The sequence below is a fragment of the Ambystoma mexicanum genome, chromosome 12 (assembly GCF_040938575.1).
Source record: "Ambystoma mexicanum isolate Mex_15411 chromosome 12, UKY_AmexF1_1, whole genome shotgun sequence".
Lineage (NCBI taxonomy): Eukaryota > Metazoa > Chordata > Amphibia > Caudata > Ambystomatidae > Ambystoma > Ambystoma mexicanum.
Window position 1 is genome coordinate 1,113,214,858 of NC_090936.1, and position 23,693 is coordinate 1,113,238,550.

Genomic DNA, 23,693 nt, shown 5'->3' on the forward strand with positions numbered 1-23,693 from the left:
GACACCCATTTATTTGACAGCAAGGCTACCGAGAGCCTGAAGAAGCTGCAGACCTCAAAAGCAGCAGCCAAATCCCTTGGCGCGGCAATAAGCCAGCCACTAACTCGCCCCACTGGTACAACTTCGAGAGGCAGGTCCTTTTGCTACTACTTGTCAGTTGGAAGAGGGAGAGGACTGTCGAATCAGAGGTCAGAGAAGGTTCCCCTGTGGTGGACGGGGAAGAGCTACCAAGACCGCCCAAGCAGGGGCTACTTTACCATCAGCCACTGCATCAGCTGCCTCAAAACCTCTCTGAGGCCTTAGTCCTCAAAGCCCTGGTGGGAAGCAGTCTATAAGCATCGGAAAGAATGGCGGGTTATTACTTCTGATGTATGGGCTTTGGAAACAGTAGCCCAGGGTTACTGCCCTCCCTTTTGAAAAAGGCCTCCGGATCATTCACCGGGTAAGAGCTCTTTCAAAGAGCCAGTTCTGCTTCTTATGCAGGAAATCTTGACCTTGCTAGAGAAAGGTGCTATAGAACCGGTACCTGTAGCGGAGAGGAACAAGAATTAGTAATCCCCTTACTTTCTAATCCCCAAGAGGGACAGGTGATTGAGACCCATCTTCGACTCAAGAGACTTGAACAGGTTCCTCAGGAAGGACAGGTTCAAGATGGTTAGCCTTTCTCTAATCCTTCAGGCCCTCCAGCTTCAGGACTGAATATCATTTGACCTTCAGGATGCTTACTTTCATTTTCAATCCATCGCAGGCACATACGGTACATGAGGTTTGGCATTGGTGGTCCTCATTATCAGTTTTGAGTTCTACCATTTTGGTTGACCTCCGCCTTGATGTTCCCCAAGTTGATGTATTTGTATTTATTTTAATTTATATAGCGCTTTAATCCAAAGCGCTTTACAAGAGGAACAAGTGAATACAACAATCGATACATGACAATGAATCTAAATCAGAGAACAGTACAAAGAACAATTTACAATAATGATGAGGTTAAGTACAAACAGAGAGGGACAGAAGTGAGGGAGGAGATGGCGGTGGTGGCAGCGAGTCTTAGGAGTGGGGGAATTCACATCTACCCCTACCTGGAAAATTGGCTGATCACGGCCCGTTCTCTCGAACAGGCCCTGCAACATCTCAACTCCACCAGTCACTCCCTTCACAAACTGAGCTTCTCCCTCAACTTCAATAAGTCCCACATGATACCATCTCAAGGGCTTCAATTCATCAGGGCTGTCCTAGACGCTTCCGTAAGAAATGCCTCGCCACCCAAGGTGAGGGCTCAAGATATTCTACAGATGGTCACCAAATTCCAGAGTGCCCAGCATTTTCTGGCCTTCTATTTTCTGAGGTTGCTCGGCCTCATGGCATCCTGCATTTTCCTGGTGCCAGAGGCTCGACTGAGAATGAGATCCCTCCAATGGGCTCTCAGGATTCAATGGTCCCAATTCTCAGACAGGATGTCAGACCTTCTTCAGGTACCCCAAGAGTAGCACAAGACCTTCTGTGATGGACCTTCCAGGAAAACATTCTGAAGGGAGAATCTTTTTGGCAACCATGGCCGGAGATAATTGTAGTGACGGACGCCTCACTCACAGGGTGGGGAACCAATGATATGAGAATTAACTGTTGTTGGTCTCCATCGGAGTTCAGACTGCCCAAAGCTTCAAAAGATTGATGTGTAATGAGACTAGCGCTGAAGGCCTTCCTGCCCTCTGTACGGGCAAAGAACATCCTGATAATGACAGACAACATAGCGGCCATGTACTACCTCAACAAGAGAGGTGGTGTAGGGTCACTAACACTGTGCCGAGAGGCAATGCAGCTCTGGTTCTGGGGAATTCAAGAAGGAATCTCTTTATCTGCAGTTCAACGAGCCGGAGAAATGAAAATGGCAGCGGATGCTCTGAGCAGGCAGAGCAGTCTCCCACGAGTGGGGTCTAGCTCGGGAAGTCCTTCAAGAGATCACCCATTGGAGAACGCCTCAAGCGGATCTGTTCACAACCTGTGTCAACCGGAAGTGCACGCTGTACTGCTCCAGGGAATTTCCCCCAAGAGCTCTACGGGACGCATTCCTCCCGTTTCCACTCCTGTTCACATTTCCTCCAGTCCCCGTCATTCCTCACATCAGGAGGTTGAGAAAGTTAGGGAAAGCCATGATCCCGATTGCTCCAGATTGGGCCAGGAGGACGTGGTGCCCGGACCTTCTGGACATGTCCATCTGCCCTCCAATACGTTTGCCACAAAGAGAGGAGCGTCTCTCGTGAGAGGGTCTGGTTTTCCATTCAGAGGTCAAGCCACTCAACCTTCATGCATGGTTTCTGAGAGGTTGCGATATAGGAATTGGAACCTCCCGAACGACAAAATTGAGATTTTGCTTTCGACCAGAAGGCAAGCAACAAAATCCTTATACCACTGCTGTTGGAACAAATTGTGCAGCTGGTGCAGGGATAAGAATGTGGTCCCTTTTTATATGCAGTACACCTATGGTGTTATCATGCTGGTTACACCTGGCCAAACTGGGGCTCCAGGTTGGCACAATTAAATTGTATCTAGCAGGACCATCTATTTTGAAATGCTCCTCTGAAGAGGTATCTTTCTTCAAGATTCCATTGGTTATACAGTTCTTGAAATGATTGACAAATGCTTTTCCTCTGGTCCCTTTTCAAGTCCCTGTTTGGGATCTCAACCTAGTTCTGAAATTCCTAATGTGTGCTCCATTCGAGCCTACCCACTGCTGTCCTTTAAGATTGTTTACTTTAAAGACCATCCTTTTAGTGGCTCTTACATCAGCCCGTAGGGTGAGTGAACTTCAAGCCTTGTCATGCAAGCCTCCTTACTAAGTCTTCTTTAAGGATAGAGTGGTCCTTAAGGTTAAACCTACCTTTCTACCAAAAATTGTCTGAGTTTCATTTAACTCAAAAAATCATTCTGCTTTTCTATCGCCCACTTCATCCTGGAAAGGAAGAGGGGAGGCTACACAGGCTTAACCAAAAACGTGCATTTGTCTTAATTTAGACATCCTGGAAAAGTAGAAGCTAACACCATTAACTCTTTGTTGGTTACACCTGCCATCAGTTGGGTATGTCGGTCTCAAAACAAACAGTCCTAGATGGATCATCCAAGGAATCGCTGAATGCTACAGATTAGCTGGAGAAGATCCTCCTGAATGTCTCAGAGCACATTCGACCAGGGGCATGGCTACTTCCCCTGCCTTACAGAGGGGAATCCCAATTCAGGATATTAGTGCAGCGGCCACATGGTCCTCTCCGTCCACACATTCACCAAGCATTATAGTCTGGACTCTTCCTCAGGCCGGGAAGGTGTTTTTGGGTAGGCAGCATTACATTCTGTAAACATAGACCAAAAGAACTCCTAAATTCTAATTTGAAACTGTAAATTCTAACTCCCTCCTCCAAAAATTGCAAATACTACTTTGGGTGTCTATCATAAGATGAGGAATACGTGGGAGGACTCAATCCATTTGAAGAACAAGTTTCTTTCCCGTGGTAACGTTCTTATGACTGGCTGTTCCTCCCACGTATTCCTCATCGCCCCTCTCAGCCTACCCCAAAGTAGAATTTCCAAGTCATTGCAGTTTATGCTCTTTCAGGGTGAGTAACTGTTGGCCATAGGATAACGGTCACTGGCTGCGCTATATTCCATCGATGATGTAGACACTGGGACGGAGGCCCTCAGGGACTTCAAGTTGGCGGGGATCGATGCGTAGCGCCCCATGCTGGACATTTTTAGGAAGCAGCTAAAGCTGGAAATGGAGATATTATAAAATGAGGAATACATGGGAGGAACATCCAGTCGCAAGAACGTTACCATGAGTAACTTTTTCTTCTCATTTGATCTCCTCTTGTGCCTATATGAGACACTTGCTTTGGCAAATTCACCCTTAGCTCTCTGAGAAAAACAGGGCCTTGATTGCGGCAGCAACTATAAATACAAAGTTGGATTACTGCAATAACCTTTTAGACGGGAACACCCAGACAAATATTAAAAGGCTTGAGATTATTCAAAATGGAGCAGTTTGCGCAGTCTGTGGTATGGATAGACAGGCTCATATCACCATGACTTGTCGAAAACTGCATTGGCTCCCAGTTATGCAGAGAATTAAATTAAAGGCATCTAGTATGGTATACAAATACTTGGAGTGTGACGCCCCTTCAAATCTTCTTGCTCTTGAATCAAGAGAGCGCCTGTTAGGCGCATCTTGCGTACAAACCAAGATGCCTTTTTGGCTCAACCCCGCATCTCCTTGAAGAGAATTGAAGGGTTCAGCTTTGACTCATGGGCCCCCATTACTTTTGCTCAGATCTGTGGCACAATTTAAAAAAAGATGAAAAACATTTCTCTTTGACGAGGAGGCTGACTGATGATTTGTGATTCTCATGATGCCCATGTCGTCTTTGTTTTTTGTATGTTCTTGTGAGCGCTCTGTTGCCTGCGGGCGTGTTGGTGCTATGTACAAATGCTATAGAATAGAATTCCAAAAGATGAGGAAGCTGGTAGGCCCACCAAAAGCAAATAAAAAAGGAGGAAGACCTATCCCAGGAAAGGGGACAGCTAGCAAGGAGTATTAGAGGAGTGGGACAGCCCGAAGGTGAAATTCTGGTGCAGTTAAAGGAGGTGGTCTGGAGAGAAGCAGACGGGCTTAGACAGGGAAAGTTCTGTTACTATGCCCTACATATTGTGGATGAATTTGGGGGGGTCAGGAGATGCAGGTAATTGGAGGTACCAGCACTCTATGGAGTGGTAAGGAGGTGCCAGGAGCTGAGCACAAGTAGTAAGGGGATGGTAATCAGAAAGGGAGGCTAGGGAATGGTCAGCAAGCCCCAGACACCAAATCCAAACTAATAAAGCAGGGCAGAAACCAGCAAGACTGTCCTTGGCGACCATAGCCCTCTTGCAGTGGTTGCTCCAATCTGTAAAGTAACTTGGAGTGGTCCTTTGACCCTCTCACCGGGAGTCAGTAAGGAAGAGGACTATGCCAATCGGACTGGTGAGTAGGAGTGATAACACCACCTCACACTGGGAAAGGACCATCACGTCTGATTGAGGTGCTGGGGACAATGGCATTAAGACCGTTTCTGAACAGTGACTTACTTAGCTACTTGTTCCAACCTAAGGAGAAGCCATCTGAGCGTGTGTCTGTTTTCCAAACTGAGGAGAAGACGTCCCATTTGGTTTTCCACAGTCAAGCTCTTTCATTTTGTTGGTTTATAAATGAAGCCTCTATAAAACAAAATCTGTTTTGTATCTCATTGATCCCAAGTCAGCTTTGTGACGAGCAATAACTTGCTCGAAGGTTCTGCTCAGACCAGTCAAACCTAAGTTAAATGGGTTGTGAAAACTGCAAGTGTGGGATCTTAATGCCTATAATATGGGGATGGCTACCAGTTAAGCAGTTCTTGTAACACTGAAAAGTTACAGTAATTGAAGCCACCACAGAAATAACGGAGCTTCATTGAATTCAGGAGAGGATTTAGAGGGGGGATACCAAAAGCCAAAAATCAGAGTTGATGGAGAAACTCAAAAGCTTTGTTTTGCAGATTACATATTTACCTGGACATTTAGCCTAACCGATGGTGTGCTGGCAGCGTGAAGTGACGTGTCTACTCATCAATCGGCATTCCATAGTGTCGTTGGAATTCTCGTCTTGTGTGACATAGATGAAAGATCCCACGGCTTTCTAATCAGTGCCCCCGAAAAACGTTTTGCTTATCATGACAGCTATGCTGACAATTAAATCAAAACCTAGAAAACACTGGAAGCACATTTCAGGCAAGTCAGTGACATGTCAGTGTCCAAAGTCTTTCGGGAATAAGTTAACATTTATTGTGGAGGTGCACAGGCTGTTAATCGTACGCTCGTGGGAGTATGGCAAGGTTTTATAGCAATGCGTTAAATCGTTTTGATTTGTACTCTTAGCTTTAATTTAAAAGGTCACTTGTAATGAGCACATGGCATTGGACAAATGCGATCAACTTTAATAAAATCGACTTGTGTATTGAAAGAAAACACAAAGGCGCTCAGGTGCTCAAATAATAGAGGCACACATCTCATCGCAGCTTGGGGAATGGGTGTGTTTAAGTGCTGTGCTTGCCCTCCGTTAGGCAGCACTCGAGGTAGAAAGACAATCCTTAGCAACTCGCTCAAATGATTCCAAAGCTAGCCACCCGATCAAAGATCCTACCAAGATCCTTCTACTCGCCCGGCAAGTCTGGAATATGTGGCCAGCGGATTGTGTTCATGGCACACACAGCATTGCCGGTCTGTGCATGTTCTTCGGTGCTCTCTGGGAAATGTCGTGCAATCAGTGGAAAGTTACTCAGTAACCGTGTTTTAATCCTCGATGTTATCAGCTAGCTTCATAGAAAACCTTAGCTAATAAGTAATGGCTGGGCAAATGGAACATTGTCTTTATAGGTCTAGCTGAGTGCACGCTTCTAGATGCTAACGCGTCTATATGTTGTATGCAGTGTGCAGTGGCGCCAATTATGTGGGGGTTGGAGGTTTCCACCCCTCTCCACCAGACAAAGCAGGGTCATGGTTGTGTAATCTAGGGATGTGACATTACCACTCAGTCACCGTTCCCTCGAGTAGAGCATGTGTGCAGATTAATCTCTACTTAAAAAAACGGTATTCAAACTTCTGTGAAGAAGAAATAGTCCAAGTGCAAAGTAAAGCTATTTTGTAAAACTGACAATTACCAATTGATGTGAGATGCATTGCTGTTGGCTTTAATATGCATGTGTGGAATCTCCGGTTGGGCCACGGGAGATCCTCTGTCAGTCCTGGCTTTTAGTTTCTCATCAGTTTGTATTCTGGTATGTGTAGTCTATTCTGTACTGAACTCGTGCTGTTCATCAATACATGATTTGAGCTCAAAAGCCAACCAAACATCCGTCCTTTACCCAGGACAACTAAAGATGCAATAGGAAAATGTGCCATTGTGCAACCAGAAAACCTACAATCGCAACTAGACTTTCGCCATTGAACCTGTGTCACACTAAGTAAAACACCATATTCATTTGCCAAAAACTGCATCACTTAGAAGCAATTCTGTGAAGTGTGACCTGGACAAAGAGACTCATTCACAGTTTAATAGACTACACTTTTGTCTCTGCGTATAATAATGTATATAGTGCAGATTGCATGCTGAATCCTGCCTTGGCTTGATAGTTGCTCATGACACTATTACTTGCCGTGAGCCCGTTTAAATCTCTTAACAAAAGAGAAATGCTTATTTTGGCAAGATAGGCTAGCCGCGGCCTTGACTTTGTTAGGAGCCTGCAAACCTGACTTTACTCATGGCACCTGCTCCTCACCTTGGCCAAGGGCCAGCGAGTAGCCATGGGCTCACCATCTGCTTCACAGTTTGAGTGGGTTAGTTGTTTGCTAATTTACAGACCTTGTCTTACTTTTTATCTCCCTTCTTCCACATTCCTGGACATGTGGTGCAACCTGCGGATCTTGCCTTTTCTTCCTGCCCTCTGATATACCTAAAATAACTTATGAATAACAGTATTTATATGAGGGACCCACAATGTAATTGAGATTTTCGTTAAATAGTCCAATACTAGCCCAAAGGAACCCTGGAATCAGACTCGCCTTCCTACTCAAAAATCTCATGTTCCAAGAGTTAGCCTTTCTAGCAGATCATGCCCTCTCTTGGTATAGGAACTGTAGGAAAACATGACGCTCTGTGCCCCACAAGACTACTTAGACTTCAGGAATGCCCATATGCCCTGCCTTTTCATCCCACCAAAATAAACCACCAGGAAAGATGTCCTAACAAAGCAGTATGACAAACCCATTGTTACACACGACAATGTAGTGGAGAACCCAACTACATCCTTTACTTACCCGACGGGGCACAAACATGCCAATGTACTACTAGGCACAAATCCGAAGTGGCCAACCATAGATCAGTCACTCATGAGCAACACACCTTTGCCCATGCCTGATGACCTGAAGACAATCCACCAATGTGAGGGCCCGTCGGAACCACTCCCTACACTCCCAGCACACAGCATTGCTTCCCCGACTGACAAGCACCCACACAGGCCCCAATGCAGCTGGTTACTAGGCGTGTTTACTCAACATTCATGAACACAGACCACCAACCGGCCTCATCCCTGCCGCCTGCGGTAAATCTGCAAAGAAGCTTCCTCCTTTTCACAGGCAATATTTTTAATTTACATTGCAGTCAGTTATGCTGTGGGATAGGCAACCTCCCTCCATAAGCATGCAGCTTGTAAATGTTATGAAATCCGATTGGATGAGCCATTGGAGTTCGCAGGTGGTGGTTACCAGTACTTTGATAGAAATATCACTTCAGCCTGATGCCACAATTCTTGTGATCATAGTGAAAAATGTTTAAAGAAATGTGTGTGGCCGTTTGTTAGAACAATGTTTGCCTAAAATGGGTGGTTTAGTTTACAAAGAGTACATTAAGACTCTTCTCCTCACATCTATATACAAGCCATAAAATTATTAATGACATATATGCTCTCACAGCATGTTACTAATAAGGTATGTGTCATATACAAATGATGGAAGCGGAAGTACCACTAATCCTCACTAGAAATAGATTTATTTAAAAAAAAACGGTGTTGTAATGGATAATCACCACCAGCGTCACTGTGTTAAAGTTGAATCTAGAAAGTGTGCCCTAATAGCATCACTGTGCTAGTATTGAATCTAGACCGTATTCCCAACATCATTGAGTGTGCCCAATAGCATCACTGTGTTAAAGCAGAACTTAGAAAGCGTGCCTAATAGCGTCACTGTGTTAAGGTTGAATCTGGAAAGTTTGCCTAATAACGTCACAGAGTTAATGTTGAATCTAGAAAATGTGCCCTAATGGCGTCGCTGTGTTAAAGCTAACTTAGAAAGCATGCCCTAATACCATTACTGTGCTAATGTTGAATCCAGACAGTATTCCCAACATCGAGTGTCCCTAGTCGCACACACTTTACTGATTACCACAATTTCACAATATAACGCTTACTATCTCCTATACACCACCATTCAACTAGAACACAGCGGTACTATGACACATTCGGTAAAGCTGTTGTCATACTAACATGACTCCTCAAACTACCCATCATCCTAATAAAACACAGCTAGCTAGCACATACAGGCTAGTTTAGGCGTCTCCTCAGGCCTAATGCAGCCAAACCTCAGTCTGGATGTCCCCCTCCAGATTGAACACATTCATCTGATCTCCTCAGCACCACACCTACCGCCAAGAAGCAGCTATCGTGCTGCACACATAACTAATGCGCCAATGCATTCTCTCTCTCTCTCTCTCTCTCTCTCTCTCTCTCTCTCTCTCTCTCTCTCTCTCTCTCTCTCTCTCTCTCTCTCTCTCTCTCTCTCTCTCTCTCTCTCTCTCTCTCTCTCTCTCTCTCTCTCTCTCTCTCTCTCTCTCTCTCTCTCTCTCTCTCTCTCTCTCTCTCTCTCTCTCTCTCTCTCTCTCTCTCTCTCTCTCTCTCTCTCTCTCTCTCTCTCTCTCTCTCTCTCTCTCTCTCTCTCTCTCTCTCTCTCTCTCTCTCTCTCCTCCCCCTCCCCCCCCCCCCCCGACTCGAACTGCAGTTCTCAAGGGCGTTCAACCTACCAGCGCCTTGAGATTATACCAATGATACACAAGGCGCTATACAAATGCAAAATAACATAACCAATTTAAGTTGTGGTTCATACATTCTTGTATACATAACCTGGTGTTTTTGTTACAAAGCTAAAGCCGTTCGCTATTGGAACAGTTGCAGAGAAGTTAGTCACATGACTTCAATTAAATAAAACTCTTAAGGAAAATTCTACACTTTAGTGAGTACATCTGATTTAAAAATGATTATGGTATGTAAATGGAAGAAGGTGTAGGAGTTTGAAAATTCAGGTGTATTCTGTCCTTTTCAGGTTTTTGTAATGCACTTAAAAGCCAGTGTAGTAAATGCTGTGGTTGAGGGAATGGTGCAAAGTAAATATGTTTGTAGTGACAACGAGTTGGAGCGGGACAAATATAGTGCAATATGTGGTGCATGAAGATAATTATTCTAATTACAATTGTTTTTTTATAACACGCTTAATACCCAGAGGCTTCTAAGCGCAGACCCGGGATTCGAACCTGTGTTGCTCTGGGTCGTCTTGCTTCTAAGTCGAGCGTGTTGCCACTGAACTACATTACATGTGCCCAAGACCCAAGATAGAGCAAACCAGTAGATTTTATGGAAAGTGGAGATGAAAAGGTGGTCTTTTTAGATGGTTATTGCATCATGGCTGAAAGGGGTTGCAGTGAGATAAACTAATGGTAATAAACTATGCACAGAACCCAAACACTGAGCATCACACATACCATTGGTTGCTATTGTACTGAGTGTCTTTCATGGCATCAATCAAGAGAACAATTGACATTATGAAGCCACCACTGGGAATGAGTTGCTGTATTGTGAGTGAAAGGTGAAGGTGACAGGGAGCGTGCACAAGTGATCAACCCTTAACCCTTTTCAAGCTGTTAAGTCTATGGGATCTAACTGGGTATTTTTCAATAAAACTCAACATTATACTGTGCATAATGTTTATTCTACTCCAAAAATGATGACATGATTTCAGTATTCAGAAGATGTAAATTGCTTGCTAAAATTGACTTATTTTCTCTCTGTTTTTATATATTAGATCCGCGATGAGTGGGGAAACCAGATTTGGATATGTCCTGGCTGTAACAAGGCAGATGATGGTAGTCCAATGATTGGCTGTGATGACTGCGATGACTGGTACCACTGGTGAGAGATTCCTTGTTGCTCCCCCCCACCCACTTATGTAGACCTGTCATGCCATGCCTCTTATTCCTCTAATTTGTTTAAGACGAAATGTATAATTTAGCCATCAAGCACAGTTTGTCTCTAGCCACCACCACTTGACTTCTCATTGGATAGGTGATAGGGAGTGATGCGTCTCACTTCAGACACACTCCACATAGTGGCTTCAGAAATATAATCTGTGCTAGTGTGCCTGTGCTGTGAGACCTGGGTGGCAAGGGATGGCACATTGTCCACATTACCGGAGTGGGTCAAAACTAGGAACTACTAGAATCTAGGCCACCTGCCGTGCAAAAAGGTTTGCATTTCTTGGAAAGTGGAAACTCCAGGGTGGGGATGCATGGGTTGATGGGAGCAGTGTGACAAATTGTGAGCAAGTCACTGGGTCGGTAGGGTGGGAATAGGCTAAAAGCTTCTGGCTGCTGTACCCAAACTCCTACACAAACAAAGGTTCAGCTGCTCAATAATTGAGCAGCATCAGCATTGCAAACCTGCCCAGGGCTCAACCTTTTTATTTTTGTTGAAAACGTTTGATTTTCATATACATTTCCACTACACACTTTACAACAGTTTCACTTGTACAAACTCAAATTTGTTTAAAGCATCAAATTAAAATGATCATCCAGCACAGTTTAATCTTATTTAACAATTTAAAGAGTACTAAATGTGACATCTTCTAATCCATAAGCACAGATAGTGAATGAACCCTAAACACACAACTCTACAACACTAAGCAACACAAAACCACAAAGGCTCAACCTTTGATTGTCTGATCAAGCTCAAGTGTTAGCCCTACAAGCAATGATTTTTGGGAAGCCGGGGATGACAAAAGCATTAAAAAAGAGAGAACTGTCTGGATAAAAGAACTCCACTGACAGGAAGAATACAGTAACCATAAACAATCTATGGATATACTGGAACATCCAAACTGGTTTAAAAATATTCTACCCAGCCTGGAATGTTTAGGTACATAGAATCTCTTCTTTTTAAGGAACCATTAGAATTCTTGGCAGTACACTGGAAGAATATACAAGAAAATGTCTAGTTCCATTGAATTGCTTAGCAGGGACTGCACTGGTGGCCACCATGCCAAAAGTTTCTTTCTGCTTTGTTAGAGCGGTTTAATCTTGTGGTAGCTAGTCTTGGGAGATTGTTCTAAAACTCTGTCTTTGGATCAAATGGATGTCACACTGTGCGGTTTTTGCAGACTGCGTGACAGTCCTGGTTACCTCAACGAGTGTAGTGAATTTAATTGATTCTTTGTGAATACAAGTGAATGTATCTTGGCTGTGTCTACCCATTGTGAAATCCCAGTTTAGTCCTAAACCCCAAAGTCTTTTGTCGCAAGGTTGCATTTAATCCCATTACAGCCACACACAAAGGGCTTGTTTGCATGGAATTGCCAACTATTCAAAAAACTGACCATCGTGCCTCCGTAGGAAGACCTTTAGCTGGTTTGTAGAGATCACCAATAGGTCACTTTAGATGATGGTGGTCCCGCCACCTTTTGAAAGAGCCTCGTTTGACCACTCCTTAAGAATATCAGTCTTTGTTTTCACAAGATTTCCCTGTTGAGCAAGATTTTGGAGAATGTAGTGTTCACCCAGCTGAAAGGGTTTTTGGAAGAGGCTGGTTGCTTTGCGGTCCCTGTTCTACTACACGGGCAATCGTAGAACTAAATACACCTTAGTCTATATGCAAATGATTCACTGATGTCATGGCCTGAGTCTGTTTTTCATTTCTATCCGTCATGTTGGGCCTGTCGGCATTCTTTGATGCCATTGATCATGGTAGGTTGTACGACTGGCTGATGTGGATTAGAGCAAGAGTTCTCCATTGTATCTCCTCATTCCTGCTGAGATAGAATCAGCAGGTAAGCACAGGACAATATGTAAAAGGAACCTACAGGTCTACGTGCATATGTCAAGATTTTGGGGCAGTATCATCTGGATACATAGTCTCCAGTCCCATCAGTGTAACATGGAAACACAAACCTCTATCTATTTCCAAGCCAGGACTAAGATGGCTCTTAAATCCCCGATATCTGCTTGAATATTTTCAAGCCAAATGGCATCTTCAAAGTGTCCATAGCTAAAGATGGGAAATAGGAGTGTGGGAGATTGCACCTTCTCTAGTGTGTCTGTGGAGATGGTCAATGCCTTGATTCCCTGCTATAAGAAAGAAGCATATTGTCTCTATTGTATGAACCATGTATTCCCCTGATTGGCTTTTATGCCAGTGCCCTTTTATTAGAGTATAATTAGATCCTCACCAAAAACATGCGCCACAAGATGATTATGGTTGGACACCATTTAATTTGAACAAAACAATAGACTCCCCTTGTGGAGAGGCCCTTAGATGACACGTGTTTCGGTGGTTAGTGCCTTTTTCAAATCTAGGACATATGTTACATAATGCTTTTTTAATATTGGTACAAAATAATGGTTATGCTAATGCATCCGATGTTAAATATCACTTTAGGTTGATGTGTATGTGTTAGGTGTTAATCCTGTCGATCAAACGATTACGTTCTTCTTTGCATGTCGGCTTGGAGGATCCATTTATACTGTATTGTTTGGAGGTCAGGTTCCTTTGACCTCCATGTTCCTCACATATGCGACACCGGCCAATAGGAATTATGTGAGGAAATTGGTTGCTGAGCTTAAAAAGTTGAAAGCTGTAAAACCCTAAATTGAATCCCCTTTAAGTAGAGTGAGGGTTTTGAGGAACTTTGCAAAAGGCCTTCCAATGGATACAACTGACTTGGATAAGCAACACCGTCATATCCTCTCTAATAGATGTGGTAGTCAGTTCATTACCAAGACTGCCAAAATACATCCAGTGGGTAGACTTGATCCATAGCTCCAACGTTTCTGCTGAGTAGGTCCAACAGTACCTGGTGACCAGGACTAGAGCTAAGCCCATTTTAACTTGGAAACCGTCTGACTTGTTCATGGATTGTGTGATAAATATAACATTTGCTAGCAAATTGTGGTTTTGTACTAGGACTATTCGGAGGTAGTGGTAACATTTGAAGGTTAAACCAACTGGCTGGATGGTGCAGAATTCAGCTAGCTTACAGGTTCTTTTTACATGACTGAAGTGAGTTACTAGACAAGAACACAGATTTAATTAATCAAAAATGTGCTCCCGCAAACTAGTTTTACTGTATGAATTAGCTGCACCTGAGGGTATTCTGTGAAGTATAGTGACCTATTCCTCCCTTTTAGGACATAGAAAGCCTCTATTTGAGGTGAATATTGTGCTCTATGCAAGTGAAGGAGCCTTGATGTTCAAGTGGTCAGCCCTTAAGCAAACGGAAGGTTGATCTGTGTTATGCATAAACAAAGGTTTCTACTATAAATTAAATTGGGTGGGTGTCTTTCTGCCTACATTGAATTTAACCCACACAGGGAATAAATAAAAACATTGGTGCAGATAAGGTGCATAGGTATCTCTTCCCTATGCATTAGTTTAGCACCTACAGAACATTCTATTTAAACTTAAAAGGTCAGATCTAGCTTATACATTCAAAGAATGCTGCTGTTTAATTTTCACTTGGTGAAGTCAATGTGACATTTGCTTGGCACATGCCAGCTGGGTTTGGGCTGAATGCAGAAGTGTCATATTTTATCCTGGTGCTGATAAGTTAACAGTGGCAGCAACCGATGGGGCTTAGCTCAGTTTGACGAGCTAAAACTTAACTGAGATTAAAAGTGACGGGTCATTATAGAAGGAACTATTTGGTTTCCTACCTAGAGAGTATGGTCATTAATATTCTGAGACTATGAAGAAGGCCAACTCGATTAACAGTGAATTATATTAAACAATTATGATTAAAGGCAGTGGAAACCCTAATCTGTTTTTGTGTCTTTGTACACGTATGCTTGTGGCGTCCCCGGCCACTGAATTATGTATGATCTCATCTGCCTCAGCTGACACATATAAACACTGTCACAACTACAGAGAGAAGGATGTGACCTAGCAGTTCAGGCAGGACTACCCCTTTGGGGGTGTGACCAATCCTGATTTGCATATGGTCTTTCCCCTTTTGTAATGGCTTGGCAGGCAAAGAACGATGGTCTGGAGGGTTGCCCAGAGCAATGGCAGAGGTTAAGATGTATTCTAAACCTTCCAGCCATCACCCCTTTTGTTTTGCTATTTTCACCCCGAGTGGGACGGGTATGCCCAGATGTGGGTCCCGTGCCTGCTGGGCCTAGAGACCCAAGCTACTCCTCACCGATGACGCCCAACAAGGCTGAAACATGTCTGGGGATGCTTGTGGTCTTGTGCAGAAAGGATATGACCTAGCGGTTCAGGCTGGACTACCCCTTTGGGGGTCTTACCAATCCTGATTTGCATATGGTCTTTCCCCTTTTGTAATGGCTTGGCAGGCGAAGAACTATGGTCTGGAGGGTTGCCCAGAGCAATCCCAGAGGTTAAGATGTATTCTAAACCTTCCAGCCATCACCTCTTTTGTTTTGCTTCAACTATAGAGAATCCATAACTGAAAATAGGCAACCCCCAACCAGGGTTACGCAAACATGTTACTTTGTTTTTTATACTGTGCCAGTCAATACTGTAGTGGTCTTGCAGTACTGAGGCTTGTGTCAAGGGTAGCATCTTGCCCCCACCAGACCCCCTCTCCGCCAGGAGGTTCCAGTCTGTAAAGGAATGGAAATAATGTTTGTGCTGCAATAAAGAATAAAGAAAACACTCCAGTATCATAAAATGCTGAATATTACATTGTTTTTTTAAAAATGTACATAAACCATTTTTAAAATAATGTAACCAAGTCCATTGAAATGTGTAAGAGATTCTGGGCACATTGAAGGCTCTTTAGAAATAAAGAGAACGCACTGCAGTCGTCGGCATACTGTTTGTGTGTACACACTCATTTAATTGAGGTGTGGTTTAGACTTCTAAACAGAAAAGGCAAAATTAAGTTATAAACGAGGCAAGCCAGTGAAATGTTATGCTTGAGTGTTTGGTTCAGAACTGTGCAGGCAAAGAAGATTTCACCAAAGATCAGCAGCATAGCTTAAGAAAAGTGAGAAACGATAAGTAATATCTCATTTGTAGATTCTGTACCTCAGCTGGATTGGGACGTGAGGTCCTTTATAAAGCCCCTTATTGCATAGAAAAGGGTTGTCTGTCTCACGTGTATTCAAAAAGGAACCAATAAGATTTCCCTTATTGCCATGTCAACGTTTACGCAAATAGTGCATACAAATAGGGGCAATTTAAAAACAGTGTTTGAGATTTGTGGGAAATACACATTCTGATTGCGTTGATAGACATGCACATTTTTTGGACAAAAGATGTGCAGTAGACTTGGTCGAGCTTGGCGTTGGGTAAGTATTTGATGCTCTACCACTTGACGGACTAAAAAAAGATCTGGTGACGATGATCTTGGTTTGGATTATTAATAAATGTACATAGAACATGTTACCAAACAATTCAGAGTTTTCCTGGGTATGGTTTAGAAGTAATTTAGTGGAGAGAATTGATCATTCTGGATTACACTTGCTGAGGATGGTGAGCATAGTGGGGTAGATAAGTGGCCCAAAATATCCAGAGATGTACAACTTGGCTGGTGTAAGTGGAGTGACCTCTATAGTAGATGTGATGTTGTGCACTCTACTTTGTAGCTAGCTGGGCTTGACGTTGATCTTAGGTAACTGATGCAAGGAATTAAGCCTCTTTGTAAATGATTTTGGAAGTGTAGTAAGCAAAAGGCATGAAACGAGCAGCCAGTGTATTTGTATGAAAAATAGTCCAGATTGGATTAGAGTTTTTTCTTGAACAGATAACAATGGGTTGTTTAGTGGGAGTGGGTGCTGGTGCGCGGAGGGGATGATCAGAGGGGTATTAAGGTGCAGCAAATACTATGGTTTCTGTCCTCTGAAAGAGGTCGTTAAAAATAGTGTATATTCTAAACGTACTTGTGTTATGCAATAACACAAGGCGAAATATACATTATACCACATTTAGAATGTCAACCTAAATAAGACCTAGCTAAACTTAAAAACGAACTGAGAACATTGATATAATATTAAAGGGTTTCAATGTTTTCCTAACTAAGAGAGCTAAACGCTAAACATGTTTGCATGATCAACCAGTGGCTTCCCTTGATTTTTGTGGGGGCGGCAGACTGGGAGGCAGGAGCTGGGATACAACATGGGAAAGCTTCTAAAAACCATTGAAAAGTCTCACTATTCAAGGTACCATTTTAGAACAATTTTCAAAGTTCTATTCTGCTGAAGCCTTGATGATCCCGCCATGCACTTAATGTGTAATATGAGGTATCATGCTGATCAAAAGATAGCGAACCCTTTCACTGTTCCCTGCCCACTCTTTGCACTGCAGTTGTGTGGTGGACTTATCGGTCACAGGCCATAGTCTTAAAAAGGCAGCATATGGCGCTATTGAGTTTTCTCTAAACTAGATCTAAACCTTCACAATTATTTGATAAATATTCTAGGGAGACCTTGCATGAGGGAAACAATAATTCTGTTTAATACATTCAGTTTGCATTGAACTATTTTGAGGTTAACTAGTTAACTTTGCAATTTTCGAATGTAATAAAACAAATAAAGCAGTCCACCCTTCCCAGCAACACCCTTGGCTGGAAGCCCCCTGGGTGGGTCCTCTAATGACAGCGATCTTTTACATGAACTTAATGGTTGCCAAAATGTTAACTGTAGATTGTAAGACTGCATAATCATAAGGATAGTTAATTCTTAAAATGCTTTTCATGCAGCATGGCTGTAAGGTTTTCTAAAATGTGCACATTCGCACAATTATTTCACTGGCATCATAGCAAAGACATGGTCATGATGTTTTGCCGCCTAGGTTACTGGGACCGTCAGACCAGACTCACTAAACTTAAAGTTGAACATAATTATTTGGGACAAGTACAGTGCTGGGACAAAATAGCAAATAGGAAAAGTCATGAAAAGTAACTTCAAGATGTTGGGATGCTCTGGTGAACTCAAACTAAAATATAAGGAACTTCAAAGTTTTTAATATACCCCAGAGTGTTGATGGAACCAGGGTTATCTTCCCAACTATGAAAATGGTGCAGCAAAAAAGAAAGTTCAAACCAGAGTTTGTCTTTAGTCCAGCCGTTGCAGGTTTCTAGGGCTTCCTGTACCCTGGGTGAATGTGGTGTACAAAGCAAGATCCCAGACAAAGTCTCTATCATGCTTTTCAGTTTTCTGAAATCGTGTGTCTCCAGACCAGTCCATCTGCAGCCGCAGGGCACGCTTTGCCATTTTGTGGAGGGAGAAGTGGACCTGCAATTGCTTTGTCAGAATAGTGTCCATATCCTGCTCTAATTCCAGGCTCTGGGGTCCTGGTGGGTCCTCTGGTCCTCCTAATGACGGAGTCTTCCCCGAAGCACCCTGTCTGTCCCTTATTCCCAGTGTCTCGCTCTCTGTGCCTTGCTTCAAATCTGTGAGCCTGATATATCCTCCCTGTCAGGTTCTTGTTTCTAGGCCTGCCTCTATCACCTGTCAAGGGCTAACTTGGCATGGCAGAACCTGCCTGGTTAGACTATCTTCCTCCTGCTTTTTCTGTATTCTTCTGTCCTAGGATCTCTCACTCTCTTTTCCCTAAGCTCCTCTCCAAACGTTTGTTGCCAAGAACTGTATGGTCTTCCACCTTAACCCATACCGCCGCCTGACAACCATCAGTTCACTAATGTTCCCCTTCCACCTCCATATTTATTCCAATTTTCTGTCCCCTTCCGCCAACCTCCTGGTATCTTGCACACTCCTGCTTATTGTTTCCACCAACCTCCTTTAGCTGGCCACCACCCGCCTACTGATGCGCTCTTCCAGATCTTTACTAACGTCTTCCTGAGGGTAACCAACCTCCTCCAGATCTTTTCCACCCTCTCCATACTATGTTCGCCCTCCTCAATACCTCAAACCTCATTACTGTAAGATCGTTCTCACCCCCCTATGTATGATTGCCAGCCTGCTGTTTAGTGTCACTAGTCTCCAGATCCCTTCTACCATCCTCATGTGGAATTTCAACACTAGATGAATCCACCTAATGTTTTTTTACGCTAATCTCACCGTCAATTTCACTTCCCTCCTTCCCCCTCAACACGCCAAAAGTCTCCCAATAGTCCTGAACCTCTTCCTTGCCATCAGCAGCCTCTAGATCCTGCTTCCCGTCTTCTGGCAATGTTGCACTCGGCCCTCTTTGCTCCACCCCCCTACCCGCACCGAGTTCTGACTTGCTTGTCCTCACCCAGTCTCATAGGGAGGTGTCCAGTCGCACTGAATGCAGTAATTGATGGATTCTGGAATCAATATCCTCTTTGTTGCAATGCGCAAGAAATATTACATTTTTAATCTATTGAAACTTGGTGAATTACATGCAGTTTAAGAAATGTGCCCTTTGCCCTGATTAATGCAAATAGGAACACTGTTGCAGAAACTTGCCAACACATTCTAGAAAATATGTCCTCTAATAAATCCGACTTTTTCGTGCGATTTTATTAAGGTTTTTTCATCCCATACATATTCCTGAGTAGCAATATAAATGTAGATTAGTCTCTCACAAGTTGAAATGTAGGTCTCTTTTCGATTTACCGTTTTCATTAACCAATTCATAAAGATAATTGATTGTTAAGCTTTACTGTACAGTTAACACTTTTGCACTTGTCTAATTGTTTCCTTTTTGTTAGTCTTGGGTTGTGTATATGATATCCCCTATTGGACAGGCGGCACATACACTCCTCTGTAGGGAGTTGGAGGTGGGTAGAGGGGGAAGTGGCTCTTTTTAATAATATAGAAAAATATTGATTTTCAATAATAGAAAACATTGGTCTGTTGCCTATCATTTGATGATACAATTTCAAGGTTCCAGTTTGGCAGGTATTTCTTTCCTGGTAAGGCCCTATTTTACTGGGATACATCACTCTCTAAGCTTGCCACTCAACTCCAAACTCACCTCTCCATCACCTCTTCATAACTCCAATGCCCACTTGTGAAACTTCAACCTCCTTGCTCCTCCAAACACCTACCCTGATTGTCTTGGGCCTTTGGGTTTTTTAGAGTTTCCCTCCTCCACCTGGGCTAGCCTTAGAGTGTATGCGCAAGCATTCTGCTATTGGAGCAGGGTTGGAATTGGCTGTGGCTTCTACAGAAGTAGCCCTACTAAGCCTTTATATGGCTTGTCTGGCATCTTGGTTTCCCCTCGGACCGCTCTACTACTCTGGTGCTGTCTGTTAGTGACCCTTGTCTCCTGCTGTAAAAACTCCCAATTAGCTTTGTTTGCTGTGAATCTCTGTCAAATGTATTGCTGTGCTTTCACAGCGTTGTTTCCTTGGAGAGGGAACATTCTACCCGGGGACAATGGATTTGTAACTGCCGTCCCGTCTGTGGCCAGGAAACCTAAAATGTGCAGCTTTGGGTCACATTCTGGCATTCGAGAGACTGAGAGCAACTCCCTAAGAGTTTGAAATTACTTCCTCACTACTGAAAGATGGTTTGCAACAATAGCAGTTTTAGCTTGAAGTGCGTTTGTATGTGCGTGTGCGTATGCACGCTTGTTGGTATCTGTACGTGCGCGTTTGTATACGTGCATGCAACTGAGTATGTTGAAAGGGGAAGAAAAAAAATGCCCCTTGGGATTTTGGGTCTGCCTAGAGAAGGCTTGAGGCTATCTCAATTGGGCAGGGAGTCCATAGGGATTTTCTGTGGCAGTACCTGCCCTAGGATGGGGTTTTCGGGAATAATGACTTGGGAATCTCCCAATGCAGACCCCAAGCCCATCATCCTCTATCTTGGGGAGGTACTCGGCCCCCTTGGTCCAACCCATCTTGAAGGCCAAGCAACAGGCAGGGAGTTTTGGCACAGTTTACATTCTGTTATTTTTATGAAACCATGTCTCCCTAAAAAGAAAAATGCATTAACTGTTATTCATGTGTATGCTTTGGTAATTCTTTTTTTAATGTCTCTTTTAAAAGGCTTTGTGTTGGAATAAAAGATGCACCACCCGAAGAAGCCCAATGGTTCTGTCCCAAGTGTGCAACCAAGAAGAAAGATAAGAAGCATAAGAAGCGGAAGCACAGAGCTCACTGATAACTGCCCAAGAGCCAGGTGGCTATTACCGTCCCCTTTTGACTCTGGACTACTTGCAGCCATGCAATGCACTTCCGGCCAAGCATCATGTTGTGTGAATTAGGAATCTTGACCGATTTAAATGCAACCATATACTGCCTAGTCTGGACTGTGGTTTGTTCTGTTTTAGCCCTAGTTGGCTTCACTTATGTAGATATTAATGACTTTTCAGTAGACAAAAACACTGACGGTGTTGGAATCAGCGTCGGCCGTTCTGTTTCTAAAACAGTGAGGACATGCTCCCCGTCTAAAGGATTCCACCTCCCCACCACTTGATTTGTGTTGATTTGCTAATAAAAATGAAAGTGTATATTGTCATGACTATTTTATAGGGAGAAATGGAAACCCTCACCATCGATATCCGTAAAATGTCACCATGTACAAGACAAACTTTGCAAATGACTGGTAAATATTTTTTGTTAAGAGGAGATATTAAGAACATTTTTGTGCTAGCATAATGAAACCTGTTCCGGCATTCGTGAAAATATATATTTTTTACAAATTTCTATTGGAGCCTATCTTTTCTGTGCAATCTCTAGTGTGCTTGTAAAGTATTTTATGCTTCCAGGCAATTGTTCTTGGTTTCATTTAAAGTTTGCTTCCTTTACAAGCCTTGTACATTTCACTGATGATTGTAAAACATTTCACGGTTGGACAGATTTTGTCTTTTGTAAATATCAGATATTTATAGACTGTTTTTGTTTATTTTAAATTTGAGATAAATTATATAATCCTGCCAAAAGTCACTATTTCTTATTTCATGAATTGCAGATATGTAATGTTTTTAACATGTTCTTCAACATTGTGGGCATGCTAAGAAAAAGGGGTGATTAGGCATGTCTTAAGCCTGCTACAAACGGCTGAACAGCTCTGCCACAATCGGTACCTGCAGGGTTTGTACCCCCATACTTCCACATAGCCTTTCCCATGACCTAGGTAGACTTGAATTTTACCAAACGGCTTTAAACCTCTCAAGCTGTTGTCATGTACAACATGTATTTGCATTGTTTTCATTTCTCGGTTGGCCTTGCTCCATGCCATCCTGCTGTTCATATAAAATCTGAATTAATTTCTCTAAATGTAGGAATTTTTAAGGGCAAAACATTGCATTTGAAGTACTTTCAAATATATGTATTTAAATGCTGTTACCATAATCGTGCTCTGTTAAGGCGTAAGAACTGTTTATGCCGATTATTGCTTAGTTACCAAGTTAATGGTTAAACTATTAACTTTTATGTTTTAGCAGTTTAACGTTTCAAGTTTATGAAATTGGTATGCCTATTACTACTTTGAATGTATTGTAGTCATTTATACAGCACCATTTCCCCATTTGTATGGCCTAAATGCGCTTTTTGGTTTGAACGCCCATGGGGACTCAAGTCCAGGTATGGAAAGTTCTCAGAGAAGGTTTAAGATGCTTGTATGCATTTGGCCAAGATTAGGATTTAGGAGTGCTGGCTAGTCTCTAGTAAGAAACCCAAGAGGTCAGGCACATGGGCGGGTGCTGTGGGAGGTTACGACCAGAGAGCTAGTGCAGGAGGTTCAATGTGTGTCCAGCAAGACCAACTTTTGTCATAGGTTGTCGCTGTATTCTAATGGCAGATGTGTTGAGGCAAGTCTGGTGTCTCAGTGTGAAACCATTACGTGAACAGCCAGACCGAATTTGTCATAGCTGCATTGTAGAGTATTTAGATGGATAACCATTCCTGCGGCGGATGCCCACCCAAGTGATGCGTTTACACATACCTTAAGCTCAGGTGGAGCTTATCTTTAATGTTGCTGTTTCCTCAGATCTTCTGTGGGTGAGAATAAAAAAGCCAACTACCCTCGTAGACTACTTGGGCACTATGGACAGCCTGCTCTACTAGTCTACCAAATGCAATAGACTGGGTGTCACAGAGCATCTTGGCGGAAGGACGCACCAGCTACCATAGAAACTAAGCTAATGGGATTCTCTGAGTGCAACGATATGATAGGTTATTTATAACGCGCTTAATACCCAGAGGTTTCTAAGCGTGGATCCGGGGATCAAACCTGTGTTGCTACATGTCGTCTTGCTTCCAAAGCTAGCACGTTGCCCATGATCTATCCTTCCGAGACAGGTTACCTTCATAGTCTGACTACGTATCTTCTATGTTCTACAAACGTTAACCAGAGCAGTCTAATAAGCATGCGGACAAGGAGATCTGCCTGCAACCACTGCGATACAATGGCTAAATTAAGCAACTATAGGTGCAATGGAGGGTTACCAACATATCGAGGTGCCAGGGATGGAGTGTGCACCTAGGCTTAAGAGAACACAGTCGGGAGGATGCATCCAGATCCAAGAGAATATAGTAGGGAAGATGCTCCTAAACTCAACAGAACGCAGCAGTCGAAACGCATCCAGACTTAAGATAACACAGCGGACAATAAGCACACATATCCGAAAGCATGAAGCAGTGGAAACGCACCCAGATCCAATACAACCCAGCAGGCCAAACGTACCTAGATCCCAGAGAACGCAGCAGTGGAAATGCACCCAAATTCTAGTGAACACAGCGGGCAAAATGTATCTAGATGAGAGGGTACAGTAGTGGAGCTGCATGGCTAATGTTCACAAATTTAAGTGTGACACAGTTAATCTTCATAATTCCATCTAAATGTGACGCCTGGCCAATCTTCACAAATCTATCTAAATGGGACGCGTGGCTAATCTTCACAATTTAAGTGCGACGCCTGGCTCGTC

At 43.2% G+C, this 23,693-nt stretch overlaps 1 protein-coding gene across 1 annotated transcript in view; it reads left to right on the plus strand.

Annotated features, from left to right (window-relative positions):
- Positions 1-21,707, plus strand: part of TAF3 (TATA-box binding protein associated factor 3) — a 765,220-nt gene extending 743,513 nt beyond the window's left edge. The window contains exons 6-7 of the mRNA XM_069629680.1: positions 10,684-10,790; positions 20,812-21,707. Coding sequence (XP_069485781.1) covers positions 10,684-10,790; positions 20,812-20,926 — 222 coding nt within the window. The 3' untranslated portion in view covers positions 20,927-21,707. The remainder of the gene's footprint in view (positions 1-10,683; positions 10,791-20,811) is intronic.
- The last annotated feature ends 1,986 nt before the right edge of the window (positions 21,708-23,693 follow it).